Genomic DNA, 25,454 nt, shown 5'->3' with positions numbered 1-25,454 from the left:
ATTTGCTCATATTTGGTTGCTAGGGGCGTGGTTTAATACCCCAATAAGAATCCTAAGAGACTGATTGGATGCCTGAGTAAAATGAGCCCACCCCCATATCTCTATAGGTGTGTTCGTCTTCATGCGGCGTTGCGCAGACCAATCGGCGGCTGACTTGAAGCAGTGCATTCCGGTTAGTATTTTTGTCCGACTTCAGGTGGTGCTGCAGGCACGTGACTGTGTCATATGGTTTTTAAGTACCGCGAGAGCATTTCGAGAGTAGCCGGCTAGCTCAGCCGGTGCAGCTTCTCCAGAGCGGCTGCCCTGAGTTGTGATGACGTAACAGCTTTACGTGATTGGTCGCATCATTGATGACAACGATCACGTGCGTTTCAAGTTTAATCCAACCTTTAGTTCCACTAATAAACATTATAAGTTCATGTTTTAAAACAGGAAAAAACACTTTAATATCCTTAAATATGTTATATTGTGTCGTGTAATAAAATAAAAATGAAAATAACAAACTCTATTGGTATTTTAATAATATAGGCTTGTTTCCCGTTATTTTCGGGTATACAGTATAAGCAGCAATTAAAATATTCGATATAAAATGTTTCTGATTGCAACTTTTTATTGAAAGTTTTTTTTTAAAATCAAATTCAGCATCTAATTCACTTCATTCGCGATTAAAAACAAGGAAACACGGCACACACGTCACTACGGCAAGCAGCAGGTGTCCGGCTTGACGGCTCCGTCTTCAGTTCCTCCCTCGACTGCAAGCGGCAAACCTCGCCCCTTATATGGGCATGTTTCCTGCCCCATTATAAGTCAATGGGAAATTTTGGGGGCCTCTTACACCCCAGGGGTACAGCTTACAGCCAACATAATAAATTTGTAACAGAGTGCTCCAAAATTAAGATTCATTTATTAGACAGCTGTTTAATTTCAGAAAATACAACTCTCTGTATGGCAAAATATATAATTTTTATGTTTATATGCAAGTGGGTTAACATTTTCTGTTAAAACGGGCCTGAAATAGAGACAGACACACATGAGTCTGAATCAATAGATTATGTTGCTTGTGATCATAACACAAGCTAGTCTAATTCATTTCAACATAGTCATTTCATTTTTGAGACATGTAGTTAAATACAGCAGTGATTCTGCATACTGACAATATGTTTTAAACAACACAATAAATTGTTAAAACTGACATTTATAAAAGCATCTGTTAAATTTCACAGGTTTAAAGATGCTAAAGGATGACACTAATACAGTAAGTCCAAAGCAGAATGAACTACAAGGTTGCTTACAATATTCAACATACTGTAGTGACTGAATTCAGTTTCTAAAAAGATCCACATATAAACGAGATGAAACCTGCACTGTAAACCATTTCTTATGTAACACTAAAATAACAGCGTGAAGACAGCCGCTTTCATTACTGTAATGCAGCTTATGCTGCTGATCCGGAAACGAATGAAGTCATTCAAAAATTCCTATCTGTCAACATTTTCTCCCAGTAACATTCTCACATCTACGTCCATTCAGTAGAAAATAAAAAAGTTAATAAATAAGTACACTTCCTTTATGTTTGTCCTGGCTGGATAGCTAGTGTATGTTTGCATAGTGACTGGTGCTCCTGGACCAGCAGGTGGCAGCGGCACAGGATGTCCAGTGTGTGAACTTGTGTCCTGTGCCACTGACCAATCAGTGCTGCTGATGACGACGACGATGATGATGATGATGCAGGTGATGTGATGGGTTGCCTGGGGAACTACGTGACTCAGTAAACCCAGTTCAGAGGAACCCATTGCGGTTCTGCGGTCAGCTGCTCCACAGCTGCCTGTAGTTTCTCAAAAGCCTTGTCCAGATTGTCATTAACTATAGTCAGATCAAAGTAGTGACTGTACGCCCGCTTGATCTTTGCACTTTCGTCCACTGTTTTCTTTAGGTCCGTTTCCTAAGAGATGAGAAGAGAATCGGAGTATGAGGCGGTTTATTTAATTTCAAAGTATTTATATGAATAAGTTCAGAAAGAATTGAGACTGACCGTCAGTAGTTTGGTTGTGATCCCAGCATCCACCACAGCTTTGTGCATGGCCCGGAGTGTGTCCAGCTCCGGGGCAGCGATGAAGACTACGAATGGCATAAACTCTGGAGTCTTGAGCACCTTCAATGCCTGTGGAGCAAGTTTAAAGTGTCTTAAAGGTCCACTGTGTTTTTAGCGGCATCTAGAGGTGAGATTGTGAATTGCAACCAATGGCTCAGTTCAAAGCTCATCGCTCCCTTTTGAAACGCATAGAGAAGCTACGGTAGCCACCATGGGACAAATAATGTCTTAATCTGAGACAACATAGTGATAAAATGCGTGCTATAAAACTGTCCATTTAGGTCCACAAGCAGGGCGAAATAGCGACTTCCATGTAAGGTAATAATATACAATGTAAGGTCTGATAATATAGTTATGTATATTATATTGCATTTCTATTAAGAGATCCTTTTAAAAGTTACACAATGCACCTTTAAGTACCTTTTATGGATCTTTAATTTATTTAAACTAAACCAAACATCTCCGTCTTTAATAAAATCACCTGTGGGTTGACGTCCAATATGCAGGTGCGGCCCGTGCGTACCACCTCGTGTATGGAGTCGATTTTGGTTCCGTACAGATTGCCGTCATACTCGCCGTGCTCGAGGTAGCGGCTGGCTTTAATGTCCCTCTCCATCTCCTCCCTGGACGCGAAGCAGTACGACTGGCCGTCCTTTTCATCTTCGCGTGGCTGACGCGAAGTGACTGGGACAGAGATCAGAGATTTTCAATACGTTAGATTTCCTAGTTATAGTGACAATGAAATGTTAGTATTGGTTAAAGTCATGCTTTAAACTTACAAGGTACAGTCGTTCCATAATGTAAAGGGTTTAAAACGATCAGACGGTTCTTGAGACTCCGCCGGCCCACACCTTGTGCACCAATCAGCACGAGAGTTTTTCTCTGGAATGGAGGCATCTTTGCTAATTCCTCGTAGATCTGTAACTCGTGCCGATCAAACTCTATCAGAGAGAAAATTTTAATTAGGCTTGAAAAACTATTTCACATTTTTACATAAGGATTTGTGTTTAGTGCTTTTATATGGACAAAAAGATATTTTATTTACTCTATTTATATAATATATATGGACAAAATGGTGTATATATATATATATATATGTGACTAACCAGAATAATCAAGGTTTTTAGTATATTTTTTATTGCTACGTGACAAACAAGTTACCAGTAGGTTCAGTAGATTCTCAGAAAACAAACAAGAACCAGCATTCATGATATGCACGCTCTTAAGGCTGTGCAATTGGGCAATTAGTTGAAAGGGGTGTGTTCAAAAAAATAGCAGTGTCTACCTTTGACTGTACAAACTCAAAACTATTTTGTACAAACATTTTTTTTTCTGGGATTTAGCAATCCTGTGAATCACTAAACTAATATTTTAAAACTGCTTGACATCTGTGTGGCATGGAGTCAACCAACTTGTGGCACCTCTCAGCTGTTATTCCACTCCATGATTCTTTAACAACATTCCACAATTCATTCACATTTCTTGGTTTTGCTTAAGAAACAGCATTTTTGATATCACCCCACAAGTTCTCAATTGGATTAAGGTCTGGAGATTGGGCTGGCCACTCCATAACATTAATTTTGTTGGTTTGGAACCAAGACTTTGCCCGTTTACTAGTGTGTTTTGGGTCATTGTCTTGTTGAAACAACCATTTCAAGGGCATGTCCTCTTCAGCATAGGGCAACATGACTTCTTCAAGTATTTTAACATATGCAAACTGATCCATGATCCCTGGTATGCGATAAAATAGGCCCAACACCATAGTAGGAGAAACATGCCCATATCATGATGCTTGCACCTCCATGCTTCACTGTCTTCACTGTGTACTGTGGCTTGAATTCAGAGTTTGGGGGTCGTCTCACAAACTGCCTGTGGCCCTTGGACCAAAAAAGAACAATTTTACTCTCATCAGTCCACAAAATGTTCCTCCATTTCTCTTTAGGCCAGTTGATGTGTTCTTTGGCAAATTGTAACCTCTTCTGCACATGCCTTTTTTTTAACAGAGGGACTTTGCGGGGGATTCTTGAAAATAGATTAGCTTCACACAGACGTCTTCTAACTGTCACAGTACTTACAGGTAACTCCAGACTGTCTTTGATCATCCTGGAGGTGATCATTGGCTGAGCCTTTGCCATTCTGGTTATTCTTCTATCCATTTTGATGGTTGTCTAACGTTTTCTTCCACGTCTCTCTGGTTTTGCTCTCCATTTTAAGGCATTGGAGATCATTTTAGCTGAACAGCCTATCATTTTTTGCACCTCTTTATAGGTTTTTCCCTCTCCAATCAACTTTTTAATCAAAGTACGCTGTTCTTCTGAACAATGTCTTGAACGACCCATTTTCCTCAGCTTTCAAATGCATGTTCAACAAGTGTTGGCTTCATCCTTAAATAGGGGCCACCTGATTCACATCTGTTTCTTCACAAAATTGATGACCTTAGTGATTGAATGCCACACTGCTATTTTTTTGAACACACCCCTTTCAACTAATTCAACTACTTGCCCAATTGCACAGCCTTAAGAGCGTGCATATCATGAATGCTGGGTCTTGTTTGTTTTCTGAGAATCTACTGAACCTACTGGTAACTTGTTTGCCACGTAGCAATAAAAAAATATACTAAAAACCTTGATTATTCTGGTTAGTCACATTGTACTGCTATTATTTTGAACAAGACTGTATATATATATATATATATATATATATATATATATATATATATATATATATATATATAAATATATATATATATATATATATATATATATATATATATATATATATATATATATATATATATATATATATATATATATATATATATATATATATAGTAAAACCAAATGCAGTCCTTCCAGAAAGTTTTTTGTGATTGTTGCGGGCAAAAATCCTTGATGTTGCGGCATGTTTTCTTAAAAAATGTGATGGAATACGCGTGATTTTTATGCAATGAAATTGCGGGAACTTGCAAAAACTGCGAGAACTTGCAAATACTGTTTACACATCATGCATTTATGTCACTTCATAACGTTCCCATGGCAACAGGGGACATACTCCGCTTGTGTGAAGTAAATGCAAAAATTTCCAGCTTTCTGCTAATATATATGTGATTTTTGCTACGAAAATGTGGGGATTATGCAGTCATGCAGCCCCGCATATTTTGCGTGCGTAAATCTGCGCGAAAGTGCGAAGTATTTTTTTAAAAATGCGGCCGCCGCATAAATATGCGGACTTTGGCTGATTATGCATTGAATCATGCGATCGCATAATCACGTTTTTCTAGAGGGACTGAAAATGCCCCAAAATTATTAAATAATAATAGTTATAGATAATGTATATATGTATGTATGAATAAATGTATAATAAATGTTTTATAAATAACACATTTTTGTTCAAAACACCAAAAAGCAATCCACAGCTATCCTAACCTGCATTCTTCGCCGTTAAGTACATCATTTTCTTTTTCTTCTTTTTTCCAGTTAATGTCCCACAGAGAATTCCTGAAAACACAGAAAATTCCCACAGCAGGAATATTAGCTTTAGTGCTTACATCACCGACACATTATGCACACATGCATAAAAAAGAAAACCATGCAACACGAAATAAGGGGCACATTATTCAAAATCCACTATTTGGACATAAATGTGTGTTAGCAGTTTGTGAACACAACAACCCTGCAATGAGAAAAAAATCCACCCTCTCCTTCTTTTATAATCCTCATTAAACTAAAGCAGCCTCATGCTGTTTTGATTCTCTTGTTAATGTGACATCACACAAACAAAGCCCTGTCCACAGCCACTGACTGACGGGATAATTTTACTCAAAAGCTTTTCTAAAATATGTTTGTTACTATGTTGTAGCACTAATACGACTAAAGGTGCTATTGTTTCATACTGTGTTGACAGGAATCAGATCTATTTTAACCGAAATCAGTAGCTCATTTGGGTGATTCTCGCGAAATTAGACTTATGAGGTGTCATGAAACATTTTGATTAAAAAAGTAAATGCAAAGTTAGAGTATCAAAATAAGAAGCATTCAGTTACAAACATCTCTTCATGTACTATTTTGCACAGATTTCAAATGACATCATACAAACACATTTTTTTTTCCACATTTAAGGGGGAAATTTTATTACCGCAATGTGTCCATGACTGGATTTTGGTTCTTTGACATGGAAATATTTATAATTCAAAAATTAAAAAATAAAAAGCTTCAGTGCATGTTATACTATAAACATTTACAGTAAAGAAACATGTGGTATTTGGTGATCATTGGTAAATGTAGATAAAATAATAAGGAATATAAATGTGTCCAAGACAAATTTTCTCATCCTCCACAACAATTTTCAAAAAAAAAAAATAGTTGGAAGGGACATAATTGACTGTGATACTCAAGATGACTACCAGGTAAGCAGTTCATATTTTTTCTCTCCAGATAAAAGTTGAAATTTTGTTTGTCATAGTACCTAGACAACTTTTTAGTTCTCATTACCGAAACATGAGTTCGTAAATGCATATATTTTATGCAATATCATGTTGCAGTAATGATAATTTTTGATAATGCTAATCTAAAAAATGTAAATAATTCTATAGGAAATATTTTTAAATCCTCTAAAAATACTGGCTATAGTAAGTTCAGACCTTAATCTTATATGGCCAAAAAAAATCTGATGCTGGACACATTTTAAGTCTGGATTTCGTGAGAATCGCCCAATTGCATTTTTGGTTATACAAGTGCAAAACAGCACTTTTTTGCCCCCACTCAAATAGGGGCATTTAGGACATACAATAAATGATCTATGGAGTTTTTTGAGTAAAACTGTACAGATAAATTATTGGCACAAATGAGACTTATATTGCATCTTGTAAAAACGGGCATTTTTCCTAATGAAAACCTTAAAACATAAAGCAGAAACTACATTCCAACACTGTACCTGAGCCATCCAAGTCTCTCCTTACAAACGCCTTCCTCTTCTCCTCCAGATACTGACTGGGGATCAGTCCAGTAAGGCCTCCTTTAACGTTACACGCCTAAAAGGAAAAAAACTCTATGACTTAAATACATTTATTCATGTCAAGTCACAGGACCAAAACCAAAATTCTTAAAAAAAAATGATTCTGGCTCCTGTGTTTCCTACCTGCCACCAGTTGGGGTCCTCCTTGTTCACTATATGCAATATGTCTCCTTTAGAGAAAGCCAGGCCCGCCTCCTTACAAGGAATCAGGTTGTCTGTGTCAGGATTGTAATTGAAATGTGGCTTCAAATACACCTAAAGGGCAACATGTGTGTTATTTGTGACATTGTATCATATAATTTACTATAATCATTGTTGCGTTCTATCAAAAAATAAATAAAAGGATAATTATAATACACTACTTACATATGTCAAACGGTAAATTAAAGGTGATTATGTAATATAATAAATTCACTAATGCCAGAGGCAAATTCCTCTTTCAAACTGTCAACCTTTAATCTTTAGTAAACTGTAGCCTAAAAAATAAATACCATTTTCTTCTATCTTTAACAGAAAAAACAACAGAAACACATACAGGTCACGTTGGACCTCTTAATAAAGGACAACAGCATGTGTTCATGTGAAATATTTATGGATCCTGCTGATCTTTATCAGTGACTGTAAACATACAGCGTCTGCTTTCAGTATATACCAAACCGCTAGGTAAAGTTCATGTCTAAAACAGAGAAACATTTGGTTTGGCACAAAAAGTGATACCCTTTAAACCCTCTCCCTAAGCATTTGCTCTCTGTGTTAATTTTTGCCCTGCATACATACTTATTGAGGAAAAGTGGGTTGAGGACAAATTTGCTCTCAGGAGAAAAACAATTTGACATTCATGCCCATGCCCACAGATCGAAGGCACAGCAACAAAACACACACTAGTTTTATTCTAAGGGTCATAAAATGCATTTAACGCATTTGAGTGCTGCATAGTCACAAAAATTATCATTTTAAATGCTTTCAGGCCTTTCAGACAATTTAAATGAAGCATGCGAAACAGATCTCAATGCAGAGAAGTTTTGTGTGTGTGACTACATGCCACTGCCCAGAAATCCTCCAAGGCTTCAGACAGGGCACAAATGCCACCTGGGTGTCGAAAATGTGGGTGGGTCCCCCCAGAATTTTTTTTTTACTGGAATAGATGCTATTTTTTTGTATTCTGGTGCCTTTTAATTAAACAACTGCTTTTATAGTCTAAAAGTTGTGTTTACCTTGGCTTGTGGTGTTGCTGGAGTACAGAGGGGCGAAAGTAGTGAAAACACGAAATGGAGTTTAAATTATAATGGACTCAGAATAAGCCAAGTGGAATGGATTTCATATTTTTTTCTTTTACATGTACAACTGCTTCTTGAGAGAAACCTTCAGGATCTATCTCTCTTCAGACCTAAAAAATAATTGTGTGTGTGTGTGTGTGTGTCCGGCTCCTCCCATCTGCCCTACTTAGCACAGGTTGTGTTATTAATAGGTATAACCATGCTCAGTTTCAGCCCGATGGCATTCGAAGTCACCCGCAGGGCACCTCCTTCACCTCCTGAAGGACAGAATCAGGCCGTACATCCATAACACAACCCTGTTCAGGGCAAAGCAAAGATCTGTACTGTACTGTATCCCCCGGGAGGTTTAACATAGCGCTAAATTAGGACTATTGGACACGGGCACGTACACTGTACGGGACAGGATAGGCTTTGTACTCTCGGTCTCCTCATTGAGGTCGTAGGTTTGGAGAGGTATTGGCAGTTCACATGAGGATGCATTCTTGCATTCATCAATTCAAGTCTTGTTTAAGCTCTTTGTCTACCTAAAGATGTCAAACTAATGCTTATATGCAGTGACTGGTCAATAAAAGACCCATAAATAATCTAAAATTTCTTATGTTTTGCTCAATAACTTTAGATTTTAGCATAAAGGTGGGTGAATGTCGGTGCCCTGAAGCATCCAATAATCTTAATTCGATCTCGGGCCGTAACGGTTCTAAGCGGCATTGAAGAAAAACCAGTGATGTCTTAAAACATTTTTCGCACTTCTTAAAGGAAAACATCACAGTTTTTCAATATTTTACTATGTTCTTACCTCAACTTAGATCAATTAATAAATACCCATATTTCTTCAGTAAGTGCACTTAATCTTTGTACAGCGCACCTTGAATGTGTTAGCATTTAGCCTAGCCCCATCTACTCCTATGGCTCCAAACAAAAGTTTTATTTTGTGCCACCATACTTACTCGTGTAACTACTCATGTCTTTAAATAGGGAAAACATGGAAGTGTTTGGTGGCTTCTTAATTCATCCCTGTTTGGATCCTAAGGAGTGAATGGGGCTAGGCCAAATGCCAACACATCCACGGCACGCCGCACAAAGACCAAGTGCATGTACTGAACAAAGATAGGGATGCACTAACTTGTCTAAATTGAGGTAAGAACATAGTAAAATATCAAAATATATTTTTAATCTGTTGAATTATGACAATTATGGAAATTTAATAGTTTTAGTGCAGTCAAATAATTGTGAATGTAGTGTTTTTGCATTGCGTCGCTTGCGTGCTGACCTGTGCGGATGGAGGCGCGTCCGTGTAGCTGGGCAGGATTTTTAGGGTAACGCTTCCGTTGCAGTCCCTCAGCATGTGCTGTAAGGCCATGGGGTCCTTTCCCACCTCTCGGCCGTTCACTTCCCGGATGACATCTCCTGCATGTAGCATCCCCTGCCTGTCAATCATGCTGCCGTGCATAACGCGCGCGATGACAAGGTCGCCCTCCTCCACCCGGAATGTTACACCCTAAAAGAGATATGTATGCCATGAATCTCAGCATACAATAAATATTCATAGCTCTTCATGTCACACCTTTTAAAAGTGACTTGTTTTACAAGGTGTGACAAGTATAAACAATATGAACAATGGAGGCTATATCATAATCAAAGCATGGACTACAATATAGGGACTGTCGGATCTTCTGTGAAATGGAGAACACGTGTCACTCACCAGTGGCTCTCCGGCCTTCTTCTGGATGCTGATCATGCGGACCGTGTCAGCTGGCATGAGGGATGAGCTGGTCATGCTGGTGCAGGTGGTGCTGGTGGGAGGAGCTTCATATGACTTAGAGGCCACCTTGTCGTGAGCTTCTAACAGGGACTGAAAACAAGAATTAAATGACATTCACTAATAAACAAATGTGTCTGTTGTTGTTTATACATTTTACAATGTTTTTTACACACACCAAAAATTATATTGTACTAAAGATAAAAAGCAATTATAAATCCAGAGAACGGCAGTTGTGACTTTTAGATTTTAGCAATATTTCTGCACAATGCATTTGTGACCCTGGACCATAAAACCAGTCATAAGGGTCCATTTTTGTGAAATTGAAAGCTGATTAAAAAAATCTTTCTATTGATGCATTATTTGATCAAAAGAACAATATTTGGTCATCTGAAAATCTGAGGGTTCAAAACATCAAAATATTGAGAAAATCGTCTTTAAAGTTGCCCAAATGAAGGCCATTAGCATCACACATTACTAATGAGAAATACATTTTTGATGCATTTATAGTAGAAAATTTACATAATATCTTCATGGAAGATGATCTTTATTTAATATCCTAATAGTTTTGGGTATAAAAAAATCGCTAATTTTAAACCATACAATGCACTGTTGGCTATAGCTACAAATATTCACATGCTACATATGACTGATTTTGTGGTCCCGGGCACATTTCCATTTGGACATACTGTATCTGTAAATAATATATAGGTGTCCTTCTATTTCTATAAATATTTGGGTCAATGATGTGACGTTAATTATTTTGTGTCCGTACGGTTCAATTAAATTTAAAAGGGTTAAATTAAAAAAAAAAAGTGCATATTACTTGCATTCATTCTCTTCTTGAGGACCAAGTGTAAAATTTCTGGTTTTATTTCATTTGGAAAGATTATTTGGGGGATAATTGCAAAAAATGTAAATGTGGTGTAACCGGTCTGTGTCAATTGGAGTAACTAGTATTTTTTTTAGATGAAACTATTAATATATTCATAAAAAAATTTGGAATAAAATATAATCATCTAGTTTAGTTTAATATGATTTTATACTTAAATTTTTACATAATTTGTAAAAGATTATTTAGAAAACAGAGCAGTTTTCAGCATATGCCAGGACAAATATTACAAAAACACATTCAAATTTACATTTAGGAATAACTAATAAAATATTATTTTAAAATGATGATTTTTTTTTTTTTTTTTTTTTGTTTACGCTTACAGGCCATCAAGGTGGATAAAATATTTATCATTCTTTCGTGCAATTGGCGGTTACACCATTTTACATTTTCAGGTCCATTCCATCTCAACATTCATAAAAAATGGTGCAAATGTAATTTTTTATTGCATAAAATCAACATAAATACACTATGTGCAGTGAAATATACCTGATGCATGCTTTTAAAACAAGTTTTTCTAATCTTGCCACTGACCCATTTGTTACTTATACTATAAATACTTTTCAATATGTTTTGTTGTCATAATGGCACTGTAAGTCTCAATCACCAAGACAAGTGTCTTGTTCATGTAAACAATAACACTAAAACTCAAGCTGATCTCTGGAAAAAAGTCATGAAGTCATACAGCTTCCAGAAGTCACAAAGTTTATGTCCATGAAAACCTTCATAATTTAAAATCTATTAATTCTGTGCATAACCTAACAATAATGTCCAAATACTGATAAAGTTAGCATACCTATTCTCTGCTTTACTAGTAAGGCAGCATCAATTTCCAATTAACTAAATTTCATAATAAAAAAGACCCAAAGAGGCAAAGACACAGAGAGTTTGTGGTACCTGAAAGTGCGGTTCCTTCAGTATGGTACAGAGTTCTGCTGTGTTATCATCATGACAACTCAGACCGCTCATATCAGACAGGATCTCATTCACTAACTCCACATTATTACTCTGCACCGCCTCCAGCTTAACATCCTCCAATCGCTCATGAGCCTAAGAGATGGGGGAGTGGCCAAAAAAACTTGAGCAACTTGCCAAGAGTCAGACTAATGGATTAATCTAGATTTACTAAGCACATTTTAAACCAATACATTTTAAAGGGTGCAAGTTTTGCGACATGAAACAACTGTAGGTTAAATCATAATAACAAATGATCTAATAAATATAAATGTATGCATATCCACACATTCAACATTGAAAGGTTTTGTAATCAGCATGCAAAAATCTGCCTGCCAAAAATGTAAAGTTCACTAATAACTGTAACGTTAAGATGACTAATCAAAAATAAGAAAAAATTATTTTAAGTGTCATTATGGACCGTGAAAAAAGGGGAGCATAGCATTAACCACATCAAAGCAAAAATCAGATGATGCAGTTAGTCTTGTGGATTATTATTTAGTATAAAGATGTACACATGTAAACATTTAAGCAGATGCTTTTATGCAAAGCGAATCACAAAAGTGAGGAAGACAACAAAGCGATTCATATTAGGGAGGTTATACAATATGTTACTTGCAATAGACTGTTAGTTCCTCTTCAAATAAGGTGAAGCTCAACCAGCATATCTCACAACCTAAACAATTTCACACAGCTATATTAAGAATAAGAGGAGGCCTCCTGTACATCACATTCTGATGACCTTTGACCCAGCAAACAACCCCAGGACCCCAGCTTACCAATCTATGTTCATATGCTGCGCGATATCTGAAGAGGGATTTGTTGCTATTATCTCAAAGCTCGGTCTTTTGGGTATTACAAATTTTTGCTATAAGTAAGTACTTATTATTTATATGTTTTATGAAAGTGGAATATTTACTTTAAACAAATGAATTATTCTTAATTACTCCTAACAATATTCATTATTTTTATAGCACATCATAGCCATGTCATATGCCAGCAAGCTAATACCTTAGCTAGGGAACGGACTATAGGGCTTTCCATTATACCACGGAGGAAGATGAGGTCAATGTCTTTGGCTCCGGTTGAAGGCGGCAGTTCCTTGAGGTTATCCAAGACTTGCTGCATGGCTAAGGGGTGACACAAAACACATTTACATCAAAACTTAAATTTAAAAAATATATATACAAAGGAAGCAAAATAGGGTTCTTAATGACAAACAAGTTTTAGCATACAGATCCGACGTGGGATAAAGCACATGAAGTGCTTACTGTATGTGTTTATCCTATACACAAAACTGTAGATATAGGGGCAGTTTCCTCAGACAGGTTTTAGATTAATCCAGGACTAGACTTTAGTTTTATTAGTAGTTTTTACAAACATACTATACAGAAAATCAGTACAGACAAAACAATGGCTATGGCACTGATATATGTTAAGTGCTTTTTAAGATGTTTTTAAATGAAGGCAGCTCAAACATGCAGTTTAGTCCGGGACTGGGATAAGCACTTGTCCCCAAATCTTTAAAACTAAAGTTTGACATTTCACCGTCAATGTAGTGCAATAATGTTTGTTTTCAAAGAGGTTTCCCAAACTGTCGGTGAGAGACACAATGTTTTGTTAATATCATAGATTTACACTTTTTAGGAAAACCAAGCTACAGTGAATAGCTTATATATAGTGGCTTTCTGTATATTAGGTAGCTACGACGTGGTACTTTCTAAACAACTTACCACTGTGAATATATATACACATCTCTATTTTGGCCTATTTAAAAAAAAAAGACACAATGTCATTTTTACTCAAGCAATAAGGTACAAGAGGCTGTGCTGTATCGTGGAATAAGTCACGGCTGTGTGTTGTTTGGCACGACGCCAGTTAAACAATTTCAACTTGTTTTTATACGTTATGTCAATATATCTGTTTTAACGTCATGCTGCATTTTTTACAGTATGAGATTTATTGTAAATAATACACAGCTACTGACCAATCAGAATCAAGGACTGGAACTACCAGTATACACTCACCTAAAGAATTATTAGGAACACCTGTTTAATTTCTCATTAATGCAATTATCTAATCAACCAATGACATGGCAGTTGCTTTAATGCATTTAGGGATGTGGTCCTGGTCAAGACAATCTCCTGAACTCCAAACTGAATGTCAGAATGTGAAAGAAAGGTGATTTAATTTTGAGCATAGAATGGTTGTTGGTGCCAGACGGGCCGGTCTGAGTATTTCACAATCTGCTCAGTTACTGGGATATTCACGCACAACCATTTTTAGGGTTTACAAAGAATGGTGTGAAAAGGGAAAAACATCCAGTATGCGGCAGTCCTGTGGGCCAAAATGCCTTGTTTATGCTAGAGGTCAGAGGAGAATGGGCCGACTGATTCAAGCTGATAGAAGAGCAACTTTGACTGAAATAACCACTCGTTACAACCGAGGTATGCAGCAAAGCATTTGTGAAGCCACAACACGCACAACCTTGAGGCGGATGTGCTACAACAGCAGAAGACCCCACCGGGTACCACTCATCTCCAATACAAATAGGAATAAGAGGCTACAATTTGCACAAGCTCACCAAATTGGACAGTTGAAGACTGGAAAAATGTTGCCTGTTCTGATGAGTCTCGATTTCTGTTGAGACATTCAGATGGTAGAGTCAGAATTTAGCGTGAACAGAATGAGAACATGGATCCATCATGCCTTGTTACCACTGTGCAGGCTGCTGGTGGTGGTGTAATGGTGTGGGGGATGTTGTTTTGGCACACTTTAGGCCCCTTAGTGCCAAATGGGCATCATTTAAATGCCACGGCCTACCTGAGCATTATTTCTGACCATGTCCATCCCTTTATGACCACCATGTACCCATCCTCTGATGGCTACTTCCAGCAGGATAATGCACAATGTCACAAAGCTCGAATCATTTCAAATTTGTTTTTTGAACATGACAATGAGTTCACTGTACTAAACTGGCCCCCACCAGTTACCAGATCTCAACCCAATAGAGCATTTTGGGATGTAGTGGAACGGAAACTTTGTAATAACAAAGTTATACAACACATAGATTACCTATGACAAGGTATGTTCAAGAGTTCAGTTTAGCAACTAGTCAGACCATTAAAAAAACTGAAACCGGAAGTAAAGTGCAGTCCACGGAATCGCGTCACCGCACGTGCATCCGATGAAACAGTCTATAAAATCTATAAATTAATAAATCCATAAAAACTGTGGCAAGATGCTTCTCCAAGAGTAACCGCATTTCAATCCACCCATCATCGTCAACCCTGTTTAAACCAATACAAAGCAATCCTACTGCTATCCAGTAACCGACAATCACAAAACAATTTATATGCATTACTGAATCAGAAAGCACTCAATTATAAACAACAGGCTAGGAAAGTGCATATTCATCACGAAGTGGCCTCATTTGCATAGCACAAACATGATTCATTTCCACCCACACCAAGACCTCTCCCACAATAAAGCAACATACATCAGCAGAGAAAGTGGTGTGTCAGTGGAACCGACTGTAAAAAAAAAAAACACTGATCTGAGAGTCATACCTGGAAGAAATTCAATCCACGACATTCCCTTTCATCAGCACTTTTCTATAACCACACCAACCTGCTCGTTTCTTTCTCTATAGAGGCAGGGTGTGTTAAAACTCTGTTGAGCTGGTATTGACCAAGGAGGTTACATTTGAGAGAAAGTGTTGTATAGCTGAAAGGATGAGTAAGTTTGAGTAACATTCTAGTCATCCACCAGGAAGGTTATAGTGCATCTCTCCTCAAAAAAACTGCATGACTTAAACTATTATTCATGTACAGAGCACAAAGCATGCAGAACAAGCTACTCACCAAAGAGGTTTGCTTAAAGGCCTAACTTTTAATATGAGCAAATAAGAACAGTCATACCCTAAAAAGCACAATTGATCACTTTCTAACAGGCAATTCTGATATTAAGCCGTGAACACTGCCCCATTTTATTGGATAATGCAAGAATATAGCATCCTATAAACCTGAAACAGGTTCCAGGGTGCTTACCTGTGCCAGATTTGGCATTGGCCAGAGTCATTATTCCTATATCGCAGGGCTAAGACAAAAATCGTCTTGGATAGTAACGAGAATCGAGCACCTGGGGGACAGGATAAAGCAATAAGACATAGTCCATGAGCATGTTTCCATTAACCCTTAAAGCAAAAAAGGACAGAGTGGGGTTTACAGTAGCAAAAAAAGTATGTGAACAATTTGGAATTGTATGGTTTTCTGAATAAATTTGTCATAAAATGTAATCTGATCTTCATCCAAGTCAATGGTATTGACAAACACAATGTGTCTAAAAATAATAACAAAAAATGTCTGATCTTTCATGTCTTTATTGAACACACTCATTCAACATTCAAAATGGCAGTGGAAAAAGTAAATGAACCCTTTAAAAATTAATAACTGGTTGAACCCCCCTGGCAGCAATAACCTCAACCAGGTGCTTCCTGTAGCTGTGGATCAATTTTAACCCATTCTTCCAGGCAGAATTGCTTTAGCTCTGTCATATTCATGTATGGCCCTCTTCAAGTTAATCCTGTTGGGTTGCAGTCTGGGCTCTGACTTGGGCACCCCAAAAAGGCGGATTTTGTTTTTCTGAGCCATTCTGTTGTGGACTTGCTCTGGTGTTTTTGCTCATTTTCGTGTTGCATCGCCCACCTTCTACACAGTTTCAGCTGACGTACATGCATTCTCACATTATCCTGAAGAATTGTCTTATATACTTGGAAATTCATCTTCCCCTCAAGGACTGAAAGCTGGTCAGGCCCTGATGCAGCAAAGCAGGCCAAATCATGATGTTTCCTCTACCATACTTTACAGTTGGGATGATGTTTTCATGATAATATGCTATGTAATTATTTTTAGACACATTATGTTTGTCAATACCCTTGACTTAGATGAAGATCAGATCACATTTTATGACAAATTTATTCAGAAAACTAGGAAATTCCAAAAGGTTTACATACTTTTTATTGCCACTGTATGTTACATTTCGGCATCCCCTTTACCAGCTTTATTTTACACAAAACTGCAGATAGTCTTTACTCTTTATTTAAGTCAATTATTTTAATCCATTTGAATTTACCACCCTGCCAGAGGCCTCTTGAACTATAAGTGAGGTGAGAAAAGAAAGGAAGTTTACACACAACACATCAACTTTACCCTAAACAATCTCTCCATAGGATTAGAGAAGAGCACCTGGTAGGGTTGTGCCGATAGACGATAGTATTGTGTATCGACGATTGTCAGACATATCGCTAATAGAGTGCTTTCATGGCGATAGTTATTATTATCATAATTATAGTTTCACATTAACATGCGTTTCCTCGCATAAGAGGGTTTGTGGGCTTTACTTTGCGCAAGAGAGCTAGTAAAGCGCACGGATTCCTTCTCGCATGCACATGGACTCAATGCGCGTGTCTTGGACTCTTGCTTGAACCTGAATGCACACGACATGGACTCCTTCTAGCACCTGAACTTGTAATGCGTGCGGTTTTGATATTTGCTTGCAGGTTGTTAGATGTGCAGAGGGTTAAAACCAGCGAGTTTGTTGTTCCCACGCCCTGGTACGCTGGAAATTTTAGAGCGCCTTGACTTAATGACGCAGATTAATTAATGGCATCAGTTTTAAGAAGGTTGCGGTCATGACAGTGTTGCCCCTGCTTCTATTTTTGTCCACCAATCAAGTGACTTGTCATAAATAAGTATAAACTTAACAAATAAATGACCAAACTACTGCCCCATCCCCGGATACTATCGTGTATTGGCGATCTCACAGGCTGACAATAGGACGATCTCAAAATGTGGCATATCGCCCAACACTAGCACCTAAGACACATGCGTTCAGATATAATCTGTAAACTAAACCTGGATCTGTTTTTGCTAATAATTCAGACATACACACAACACTAGTACCAGTTTGTGTTTTTGTCTGTGCACCTTACAATAAATAATCATTAATAATCAATATTATTAATCAAAAACCTTACAAAATTAACTGTATTGTTTTTATGACCTTAGAATAAGCAGTTTTTGTCTTCATACACTGCGGGTCGTTTACAAGGAAGTCGCCATTTTGCGCCACCATGTTTTTTACAGTAGCCCTAAATGTACAAACTGTTCTATAGAGCGTTTTTTGTCACTACGTTGTCTCAGACGATTACATGTTTGTCCTGTGGCGGCTACCGTAGCTTCTCTATGTTTTTTAAAGCCGTTCTATGCAGTTTCTGCGTTTTTGTCAAACAGCGACCCCTAGAGGCTGTTTACACTTGGCATTAACATGTGTTTTCGTTGATCGGATCACAAGTGGACAACGTTAATGCCAGGTGTAAACGGTGTTCAAAACGTTTTGAGCTCGTCCACTTTCGACCACTTTCAACCACATCCAGAGGTGGTCGAAACCACTTTCGATCCGATCGCTTTGGAGTTGCGGAACGCACATGTGGTTGAATGCGTTCGAACAGCCACACGCGACCGCCTTCTCTCCGCCCATTTATCTAATCTGAGGTATTAAACACAAGTTTTACGTCTTTTTTGACTTCTGGCGTGAACATTCGGTGAACAGCGCTATTTTTAGCCTTTCATTGATAAAACTAAGCGGCTGATCTCCGTAGTTTCGTTTTGAAAGCGTGTGAAGGTTGCGCAATCCTATTTCATCAATTGCGCTGAAAATTCAAAGAAAGCTCTTACATACTCATGTACAAAACACTGTGCAGCATGTTTACTTGCTAAACAAGCAGTGCACTCCGACCTAATATTAGTTTGCATCCATATAAACTCATAATTACTCCCTTTCGGGTTTGAATGACAGCAGAGAGACTCGCCCACCGTCTAACAGACCACCCCCTCATAGTATTCAGGACAGAAGCGGTCGAAAGTGGACAAAAGAGACGGATTTAAATACCAGGTGTAAACGTAATGCGTCTCTCTCGTCCACTTGTGATCCAATCGATGAAAACACATCTTAATACCAAGTGTAAACAGCCCCCAAGATTCGCTGGAGAATACTTGCAACTGTCGTAATTTCCCACTCTAGTACTCCGAAGATAATGACCAGGTAATGTTTCACAATTTCATACAAATATTAGGCTACTGCATAGTCTACTAAACTACAGATGATGGTAATAGGATAATAAGAAGTTTATTCCAAGTGTAGAGTGCATATAATAATAAAGTAACGCGTTTGCTAGCTTATAACGTTTTTACATGATTGCAGCTAAATCACAAGTAAACATTACAAAATGCCATGACAAAGTTAATTGTGTACGTTGCATTATTTCATAACGTTGTTCGTTATAATGTCACTGAACACGATTATTGCTATTTCTCATAATAGTTTGCAAATTGTGCATGTTTACACTATTTACAACCTCTAGGCTTATTTATGTCCTGATAATTATGTGAGATATTGACGACTGTTGTCATGATAATCGCATGACATACTACAAGCAAGCGCAACAACATACAACATAGACCGCAAACAAGTTTACAAATGAGAGATTTACTTACTAGTCCATCAACAAGATCGCCAGATCAGCATCCCATCCAGTGCTGTCTTTTAGCTCACGCCAACGAGTAAAAACCTGACCGAGTGGGACTCTTGTCCGCTTCCTAACGCGGTCAGATTCTCATTTCCTACTCTCTTCCGAACGCACTCTTAACTTTTAAATTGTTTAGCTCACGTCTCAAATTCGCGCGCGCAGTTGTTGTTATAGGCTTGATCGACTTCATGCAGCGCTACAAGAACCGACAGCCGGACGACGTCAAAGCGCCGTCTCGGATCATTCTCGCGGCACCCTGACGTCATCCGGCGGTCGGCTCCCGCAGCGCCACACAAAGTCGAAGAAGCCTAACGTGTGTGACGTCGTTGCCGTAAAGCAAGTCGTGATTCTCGCAAGATTTGTCAGGGGCGGTTCTCTCAAGCTTGCATTGGCGGTTTTGCTAGCGGCGTCCTCCCTGAGCTTCAACAGGAGGATGATTTGCCCTACTATGACTTTGTTTACCACTGAAATAACTTTGAAGCTGTTATATTAAGGTAAAATAACTGCATAGTGTGTCTTTAAAAGGAGGGGAGAGCTGGGGATTGTGTCGTTGGTGGCAATTCACAATCTCACTGCTAGATGCTGCTAAAAATCTACACAGTGGACCTTTAATGCAAAGCCAGCCAAAAGTGTACATTTTAAAATGCAACGTGTCCATTTTTAAGCTTTCACCACTTCACAAACCCCAATAATACAATAGCAATACATTTTAATAGCACATCACATCTATTAACCCTTTAACTCACCTGCACAATGAATGTTCACTGAACCTCTGCTCACTCTCTTCTCATCTGGAGCTCATGAAGACAACAAACACCTGTGACAGAAGATGTTTTAATAAAAAATTAGGCCCACCTGTAGGCATTGTGAACTTGGGGTTTTAAGCGCAACATTTAGTTTCAAACAAATGACTGACACATGTCTAAATATGGGGCTTTGGTGGTTTATTGACTGTGCAAAGTTCCTCTGATTGTAAATAAAAACACTTCCACATGCTCGCAGAGGGTGGAGTTGGTTTACACTATTTTAAATTATCCTGCTACAATGACTTAAAAGAAGTACTTTAAGAGAACTACAGAGATTAAGTTTAGAAATGCTTCTAGAACCCACTTGATTTGTGTCGTAAGGAAGGTGAATGGACTTCAAATGACTTCCAATTCAGGTTTCAAGTGACTAATAATTGTTATATCAGATGTGAAATTTTATAGGAACTCATAAACTTTATTACTTAATTACAATGCACTTAATATTAATCTAATTGTTTCCCCTGGGAATTGAACCTATGATCCAGGTGTTGCTAGCGCCATGCTTTACCAGATAAGCTACAGGACCAAACTGTGAATAGTTATCAGGTGCTGACTCATCTCTGTGATTTTCTCCGAAACATACAGTACACAATGTGCAGTCTGGTGTAGAGTATTTATTTTATTTATTTGTTTATTTGTCAGGGACAATGCAGAGAGACACATTGTAACAGGTTACAGTAACTTGAACAGATGTGTTGCACATAGGGTTTCTAACCGAAGCTAATTTGCAACCCCTGTCCCTGGTTAGGCTACATATATCACCACCACCAATAAAGCAAAAGACAAACAGCAGAAACAACAATAAAACATTAAAAATAACAGTTAATAAAATCACAGTGACATGATCAGTGATCGCAGATTTGGTTTTGTTTCAGCCAGTACATATGTTCTCACAAGTAGCCAGAGGCCAAAAAGCTGAAGAGAGCAAAACTATGCCAAGATGTTTCAAAGTGGAGGAACATGTAACCGTAAGCTCATATTATGAAACATAAAAACACAAACAAACAACATGAGATGTTTGCACAAGCTGGTTTCAGTTCAAACTTAATAGAAACACAGCGATGTTGATGATTAGCCAAAACAAATCGTTTTTGCATGACCATTTTAGGTTTTTAATCTAAAACCAAAGTTGAATTTTTGTCATTAAATAAATGAAATACCATCAAACCATCACTGTAAAAAAAATTTTTTTGTTCAACTTATAAAGTAAATAAAAAATTTTAGTTGATTTGACTTAAAAATATTAGTTTACCCAAAAAGAACAAGACACTTCTCCTGTCCAGTGCTGTGTGTCAGTCAAGACACTCAAAGCCATGGAACGTAACGTGGACACGCCCCCAATACAGTGGATTGTTTTGTAGTTACTATCATGGCTGTGCAAGAGCGACTCATTTGAGAAATTTGTGAGGCGAGTTCTTAACTTCTTGAAATTAAAGTGAAACACAGTGATTTCACAGACAGTGATTTCACAGACAGTGTCACAAATATGATAATAAAATGACTTTTATTCAAAATGTTAAAGATTTAAAGGTGCCAAAGAACGCATTGAAATAATAAGTTAAATTGTTCTTTGATATTTACATAGAAAGTATGTGACTTTAGTAAGTGCAATTATCCAGAAACATTTTACATGTCCATTTATTACCCTAGAATTTGTCCTTTGAAAAAAATTGTCTATTTTTGACCTATTTGGAAGGGTCATGAATAATAATGTTGAGCTCTGCTCTGAGGCTCATGTCAGTTAGTAAACATTTTAACAACTTGGGGCATACATCTCAACCAGTGGCGGCTGGTGACTTTCCTTATATTTTGCAAAGTCAAAATAAGTGTTTGGGGCGTCACTCGAACCATCCGCATCACTCGTCCCGTCAAAAGAAGTGCCCGCTGCACACGCGTCAAAATCGTTTATGAGAAAAGAGATGCTTACGTTCACAAAATACCCGCAAGATACTCAGTTAACAGTAAACTCTGATTACGCATGAGATTATGCAAGAATCTGGCAAACATGAGCGTCTCCTCTATCACAAACCGTTTAGACGCGTGAGCAGCAGGCACCTACCCCGACAAGACACGTGATGCACATGGTCCACATGACGAAACAAACACACATTTTGAAATGACGAACCACACACATGACGGGCTACATACATGTTGTGACGAGCTTCGCGTTGTGCACCCTCGAAAAAGAAGTCACCGGCCGCCACTGATCTCGACTGTGACACCACAGTCGGTGTTATGGTAAGATTGTTTTCCAGCAGTCTTTATCTTGCACAAGGTTTACATAAAAATTAGGAAACAAACGCGTTTGAGGCTCACGATATGTTATTTCTATGTAACGTTACAGAGCTTTTATTATTCATCTGTGCCTTTGTTAATACAGTTTTACATTCTATGGCACCTTTAAATTCAGTCATGCACCTTTAAATTCAGTCATACACAATCACGTGTCCTTATACTGACTTGAACAAGTGTGTAGGACATGTGTAGTTAAGCAATATCGCTCGAGTAGGAGTGTGATATAGCTCTATATCATCACGGTTGTGATTAGGCCAGAGGCACGAGGCCGCAGGCCGAGTGCCGGAGGCAATCACAGCCGTGATGATATAGAGCTATATCACACGACTCCGAGAGCGATATTGCTTTTATACAACAGTTCGACGGCACACGTTTGAAAAACGAAAACTAGAAAACAACAACGGAGTTATTTTAAAAGCCTCTTTGTTTGAGAACTACTTCTTCCGCCACGGATTTGAGGGCGGCCAGAATGACAGGTAAAACTTTCGGCTGCTTTGAAGCTCATAACAACTCAATGGACGGAAAAGCCGTTTCTTTATATTACCGTTTCTTGGTCACAAAGTGTAATTTTAAGATTAGTTCAGTCGAGAATGTATCTGTATTATATTTAAATCTGCAGTCGATTAGTAAAGATAGCGCCTGTTTGAACGTTTGCTTAGTGAGATTCGGTACAAATGAGAACCAAAGCATGAGCGGACATCAGTGTTCACTCGCCCCGCTGACCACCGCCCTCTCTGGGCTACATTTCTGAAAGGGATTCCCTGGCTCTCATGTTGGCCTTGTTTGTTTATGATCGTCAAAATGAGATCAAATTATCAGTATTTGGTGTCATGATCAAACTTGTACTTGTTTTTTTATTCATATTTAGTGTCTTTTGTGTTGTTATTGTTTTGGCGCGAGGTAAAAGTTAATAAAACTATACTTGTGAAACGTTACTATTGCTTTCTCATTTATTCTTAACGCGATACGAGCACTCGATTATTATTATTAAACTTTGTTCTTGTCAGTACTATACAAAACGGTTTTTTATAAGTGTCAGAGAGATGTTTTTGCATGCTGCTTATAAATATACCAGTGGCGATATCTCATAATATGTTTTAATAGTCACGTCACGATAAAGTAAATGATCAATGTCCACATTTAAAAGCTGCGGGGCTTACCTGCAGTTCCACGGTGTTTTCGCGTTCTTATAAAAGATATAGCTCCAGAAAAAAACGAGTGTTTATATTCCTCTTTCCAAGTGTTAATCGTCCACACGATGTGACAAGACATTTCTCCCATTAACTTTAACGTAACATCCAAGAGCGCTGATCTTTGACGGAATAATACTTCTGATTGGGGATTCACAGACTGATTTATGAGCTAGTAAACTAACGAGACACACACACGGAGAGTGATTCAAACAGCGCGTCTGTGTTTTTCCATTCAGAGATGAGCCTGCTTAGGACCTCCATTCACTAGGTGGCGGAATAATACGAAAGGTGAAGCGGTTACAGTGCCGTTATCAGTACAATATCGTATAGCTCTTAGCCAATCAGATTCGAGAACCAGAAAGAACTGTTGTATAATATCACTTAACAACCTTTTTAACAGGAATAACCAACGTGGGTGAAGCGGAGCTGCTTTATTGAGTTTTAAAACAGACAAAAGGTAATAAAACTGCATTTTCCAGTGTAACACCGCGGATAAACATCTTTTTAAAATCATCATCACGGCGTACTTTAATATAACCTTACATTGGTAAGCATTTTAGTATGAATTATACCCCATCCAGACACGGAAACAGCCAGGTTATATAGGATACAAAAATCAAACTGCGTGTTAACAAGTTCTGCAACACGTGAACAATGAGCACGTTGTCTTATTACACGGCGTAAGTTACTGTACAATGTGAATGACTGTTGGTGTCTCTTTGAGGTTTTCGAGGATATAACAAATGGCGTTACATTACAGACATCTAACCGTAATGTTAAGTAATCAACAAACTATATGGTTAAACTTTGCGTTGTAAACAAGTTATTATAACGCAACAAGGGTATTTACTGACTGTCGAATTGAGCTGCTCTTATTGCTGCGTGCAGACAATAACGTTGACTTTACTCTTCGGGAAATGTCAAAGTGCTCATTTTGTTAAATGTTTTCAGTCATTCTGAACCCGCGTACACACACTAACATTACTTTCGTATAATTTATGATGGCAACACCACCGCACGTGCGGCCCATTCAACTTGCAGGAAACGCGCAGCGCGTGGGACTCACAGATCACATTGCTCGTGCTGTGCTAAAACCGTTCTAATACGCGTACGTAACGCTTTCATGTACTTAAGTTACTATATATGGCTCAAGCACACAGTTGACGAGGTTCTTTAATTCGTGGATTGGATTATATGCAGAAGTTAGCTGTAATCCTAGTGTAGCCGCCGCACGCTAGCACCAATCAGCTGTTTATTAGTAGACGGCTAACTGGATTTAGCTGGTTAGCGCTCCAATCAAAAGTGTCCCCAGACAGCTGTATAGATAGCCACGTGTAGACCCCCTCATGACCCACACGGGCACCCGCACCTACAATCGCAAGATCAGTTGTCACCCAGTCAATTAAGACTTACCTCACTGACCACCGGGTGGATCTGTGTTCCCTTGAAGAATTTAAAACCCCATTAATTTCTAAAGAAGACAGAACAAGACACTTCTCCTCTCCAGCGCTGTGTGTCAGTCAAAACGATCGGACTGACCCCTTTCGATGACGCCAGAGCGAAATGGCCAATCAAAGCAATGGAA

The 25,454-nt window shown here is 38.2% G+C and overlaps 1 protein-coding gene across 3 annotated transcripts; it reads right to left on the bottom strand.

The window, feature by feature from the left end:
• Window positions 1-887: 887 nt before the first annotated feature.
• Window positions 888-25,454, bottom strand: pals2a (protein associated with LIN7 2, MAGUK p55 family member a). Of its 3 annotated transcripts, XM_055210357.2 has the most exons (14): window positions 25,283-25,454; window positions 20,322-20,392; window positions 16,037-16,127; window positions 12,999-13,117; window positions 11,931-12,083; window positions 10,085-10,234; window positions 9,653-9,880; window positions 7,229-7,360; window positions 7,025-7,121; window positions 5,518-5,589; window positions 2,872-3,033; window positions 2,574-2,776; window positions 2,033-2,161; window positions 888-1,942 (listed from the first exon to the last, which is right to left on the bottom strand). In XM_055210357.2, exons 3-14 carry the CDS (start codon window positions 16,065-16,067, stop codon window positions 1,766-1,768), a joined length of 1,653 nt encoding a protein of 550 aa, XP_055066332.2. In that variant the 5' UTR covers window positions 16,068-16,127; window positions 20,322-20,392; window positions 25,283-25,454; the 3' UTR covers window positions 888-1,765. The 3 variants fall into 3 exon arrangements, with proteins under 3 accessions (XP_055066332.2, XP_055066333.2, XP_073728039.1); XM_055210358.2 differs by lacking the exon at window positions 16,037-16,127 and having other exon boundaries at window positions 25,283-25,447; XM_073871938.1 differs by lacking the exons at window positions 16,037-16,127; window positions 20,322-20,392 and having other exon boundaries at window positions 25,283-25,450.

The sequence above is a fragment of the Misgurnus anguillicaudatus genome, chromosome 10, assembly GCF_027580225.2.
Source record: "Misgurnus anguillicaudatus chromosome 10, ASM2758022v2, whole genome shotgun sequence".
Taxonomy (NCBI): Eukaryota; Metazoa; Chordata; class Actinopteri; order Cypriniformes; family Cobitidae; genus Misgurnus; species Misgurnus anguillicaudatus.
This window is presented reverse-complemented; position numbering and strand designations above follow the sequence as displayed.